This window comes from Triticum dicoccoides, chromosome 3A (genome assembly GCF_002162155.2).
Source record: "Triticum dicoccoides isolate Atlit2015 ecotype Zavitan chromosome 3A, WEW_v2.0, whole genome shotgun sequence".
NCBI classification, from domain to species: Eukaryota; Viridiplantae; Streptophyta; class Magnoliopsida; order Poales; family Poaceae; genus Triticum; species Triticum dicoccoides.
Window position 1 is genome coordinate 1,564,309 of NC_041384.1, and position 4,335 is coordinate 1,568,643.

The 4,335-nt window shown below is 41.5% G+C and overlaps 1 protein-coding gene across 1 annotated transcript; it reads left to right on the forward strand.

Moving 5' to 3' along the window:
• The first annotated feature begins 603 nt into the window (after positions 1–603).
• Positions 604–3,320, forward strand: LOC119270844 (transcription factor bHLH162-like). The gene is made up of 3 exons (XM_037552895.1): positions 604–921; positions 2,224–2,616; positions 3,201–3,320. Exons 1-3 carry the CDS (start codon positions 748–750, stop codon positions 3,264–3,266), a joined length of 633 nt encoding a protein of 210 aa, XP_037408792.1. The 5' UTR covers positions 604–747; the 3' UTR covers positions 3,267–3,320.
• Positions 3,321–4,335: the final 1,015 nt, after the last annotated feature.

A 4,335-nucleotide genomic window follows, 5' to 3' on the forward strand; every position in this document is an offset into this window, starting at 1 on the left:
GGGTGGCAAGCAAATGAAACTTCTGCCATGTCAGAGTAGGGTCCAATTTTAGGGTTATGAGTGGCTGGCTATTTTGGGCTTTCAACTGGGCCGTCGTGCCGATGCCAGGGCCTATTTGCTGGAGTTGCTCTTATATACACAACCACATTTTTGGAATCAATGACAAAAGGGACCAATCTGTCAGCAAGGAAACCTTGCCCAACCAAATATACTTCAGCACAGATTTGGTGCGGTGGTAAGTTAAATTTGGTTGTGAATCAAAGTACCTACCCTAAAAAAATCGTGGATATTTCTTGGTGCTCCCTCTCGCATGCATGTGTGTGCAACCACATATTTCATATGCACATATTTTCATATTACTCTAGAGTGTTCTTGTGCTGCGGTGTCCATATATATATATATATATATATATATATATATATATATATATATATATATATATATATATATATATATATATGTAGCTACTAGTAGCATATTTTTCACATTCGGCCGGCCCTTATCTGTACTCACGCGCACACACCACCCATACGAGCGCCTCCCATTTAAGCCACGCCACTCCATTCCTCCTACCACCTCTCATCATTTGGAATTCTTCATCTCCTACCACTGGCTGCTCCAAGAAAAACAAAACACCCACTCCAGCCTGCTTGTGGTCATACACTCAGTCTGGTTGCATTTCGACCTAGACCACCAGAGCGGCCGGCTGCTAGCAGATCCGGGATTCCTTGTGCGTGAGAGTTCGAGATGGAGGTGCGGGCGCATGAGGCGACTGGCCGGAACAGGGGAAGGACGAGCGGCGGCACGACGGCGGCAAGGGTGGTGGAGAGGAAGGAGGCGGAGAGGGAGAGGAGGCAGCACATGAAGGCGCTCTGCGCCAAGCTCGCCTCCCTCATCCCAAAAGAACACTTCGCCAACCCTGTAAGACCACAAACACCCCATATGTTGTTACAATTCGTTTCCATTTTAATTGGATAATGTGATACTTAGCTGCTTCTCTCTATACATGCTAATCCATTTGGGCCAGAAAAAAGGAAGAAGGTGAGCACGTTTAGTTGCTCTGAATTCTTTTAGCGGCAACTTATAATTAGTAAACAGAGTATATTGGCATTTCAAATTGTCACTCTAACTAATTCAGTATCCACCAGTATCCAATAGTACTAGTGATTAAGTACAGTCCTTCTCATTACACATGAAATATACGATGGGCCAGAGTAATTGAGTATTACTTACGGCCGGGCGTTTAGTTCTGTTGGGATGTGTTGCTTTCCTCATAAACAGTGATGACGTAGGTACCTACGACCTATTAATTACTCTATTTTGTAAGCCGTAATTCTTTTTTTGTTGTTGAGATGGACAGCTGAAATTAGCCGATCAACTGGTACATTCTTCCTTATTTTGACCTCACGTCCAGGTGTACATATATACTAGCATTGAAACATAGAAATCGTTAACCTCGCCTCTAGTTCATTGTTCTGACATATTCTGAATATACAGCCCCATGTTTCCAGGAACTACCAAGCTAGTGTCAAGTTTGAAAGGCCGAGCTAACAATAAATTGATATAGTACATACCTCAAATCTTGCAATAAATTCGATCGCGATAATTTCAAATTGTAAAGAGGAAGCAAATATCCCTCTGTTTTAAATTACTATCAGGGTCACAACTGGAACTCAGAGATGAGGGGTGAGACGGACTAGATAGCTAGAAATATGATAAAAATATATCAGGTAGCAAGTACAACTTCGATGAAGATAGTATGAAGTAGGATTTTTGAGAAATAGAAAAATTAACTCCTGGACTAAGAACCAACTAAGGTTGAAACATTGTTATTTTACCGAAGGATGTACGCAGGATGAAAGTATCACACAATAAGTGAATCTCAAGTTATAAGCAAGAATGACTTGTAGGTACGTGCAAACATTTAGGTGGCACACATAAATAAGAGATAAATAATTGGCTTATCAAAGACTCTGTCAAAAGTCTGAAGAAAATCCAGGGTTAGTTTTACAGGAGATGATTTGATAATATAATTTCCAAACTCAGAATATCTATTATGTGTGGTTATGTGCATTCACGATGCATAGATACGGGAAAATATAGCTCTTCCATTATCAAAAGATAATGACTTATCTTAGCAACAAAAATTAATGTCCATTTGATATTTTTTATAGTTTGTTCTCAAAATTTCCTAACATTGGTACACCTTAAATGGGTATATAGGATACAATGACCCAGCTAGGCAGCCTAGACGAGGCTGCGTCATACATCAAGAAGCTCAAGGAGAGGGTTGATGAGCTGCGGCATAGGAGGAGCTCTGCGCAAGCAATGGCTGCCACAAGAGGGGCTAGTGGCGCCTCAATACCAGCCACCACCCCTACCACGAGAGGCGGTGCGGGGTCACCAGAAGGAGAGAAACATTGGGAGGAGTCTGCACCGGTGGTGGAGGTGCGGCAACACGACGTTACGAGCATGCATGTGGTGCTGGTATGCAGCACACAGAGGCCTATAATGCTCCACGAGGTGATCAGAATCCTCGAGGAAGAAGGAGCCGATGTCGTCAATGCCAATCACTCCGTTGCTGGTGACAAAATCTTCTACACCATAAACTCCCGAGTACGTACACATATAGGTATAGCGTTTGATATCTACAAAAGAAAATATAACCTATGTTTTTTTATGTATAAGCACACATGAGTCCGAATATTCATTTTGGATCATAACCATTTAGTTTATGTGTCCATACTTATTGGAGGGTTTTAGGTTTGTTCCTAGTGTATGCATTAAACTGAATCAACAGCCAAACAATTGGAAGTAAATTAATGGTATATATACATGTGAAAGGCACAAAAGGGAAGATGAAAGCGATGCATGTACAAGTTTGTGCAAAATGTGGAACTGTAGATTCCTCTCTATGTAGAAAGAGACAAAATTGGGGAAAGCTAGCCCAAAAAGTTTGAAAGTGACCTTAGGCATACACATGTGCAATAAAAAAAATTAGTTTCTTTCTTTTCTTTTCCTCCCTCTCCAACCGCTAGTATTTATGTATTAATGAACCGTGACTGGAAAATGATTTTAGTTGCATGGTGAAGGACTTCTTTCCATGTAAATATTAAACTTATTTGTTATCTACCTTTTCCATGAAATTAACATGAGTTATTTAATTACATCAATTAATTTCGTCTCTCTATCTTATGTAGGCCTTAAGCTCGAGAATTGGCATAGATGTTTCAAGTGTTTCTGAACGGCTGAGGGCATTGGTATGATAGTAAATTAATTTGTGTAAAATACATATATATCACACAATTATATAGAAAGAGAAAAAAACCCAAAGTTGGTAAATATGTCTAGTTATTAACTGCTAGAAGAAGGGGATGGAAACACCCTTCATTAATTATATATATATATATATAGTCACGCTATTCGTCACCCTGGGTGAGGAATAGTTATTCTTCACCCCCTCTATTTTACTATCAATGCACCGTAATTTTACGTTCCATAAGTTTTGTCTTATTTCCGACGCAAAAAGAGACCGTAAGAAAATAAATAATCACCGTAAAAAATATTTTATGTTATGTAAAATTACAAACATAAAAACATAGTCTAAAATACACATAAACTGGAATTTTTCTTGTCTTATGACCTATATTTTAATTTTCTTACGTTAAATTTTACGTAGTGAATCAATAGAAATGTAACTATTTGAATTCCAAACGTAATTTAACTATGAAATGATCGTAAGATTAACTCGGGTGAAGAATAACTTATTCTGCACCCTAGGTGATGAATATTAACTTAATTTCGCCATCCCCCTTCCTCAGCCCTCTAAACTTCTTGGCCGCCATGGCGCCCAAATCCGTCAAGGGCAAGGGGGTGGCTAAGGGCGCTGGGACTGTGGAGCCGCCGGAGAGCGCGCTGTCGGGGGACCGGACGAAGTCCGCCTTTTTCTTCCCCTCGACGGTTGATGTTCATGAGCTCCGGGCCTCCTTCAGGCCCCTACGGGGAGCGAAGACGGGGGGAGAGAATTCGGGACACCCGGCGACGCGCGTCATTCCTGCTGCTTGCGCCGATCCTGCTCCAAATCGGTATCCCTTTTTCGTCGATTATCTTTCTTGAGGGTTATGTTCCCCTTTCTCCGATTTCTTCTGCGACATTATGCACACCTTCGGCTTTCGCCTCTTGGATTTTACTCCGAATGCGGTGGCGTGCATGGCTTTCTTCGCGCATCTTTGCGAAGGCTTTGCCGGGGTGCAGCCCAACACGGCGCTCTTCCGCCATTATTTCTTCCCTCGAATCCAGCTGGGAGGTGCCGTCTCTAGTTGCGTCACCTGGATC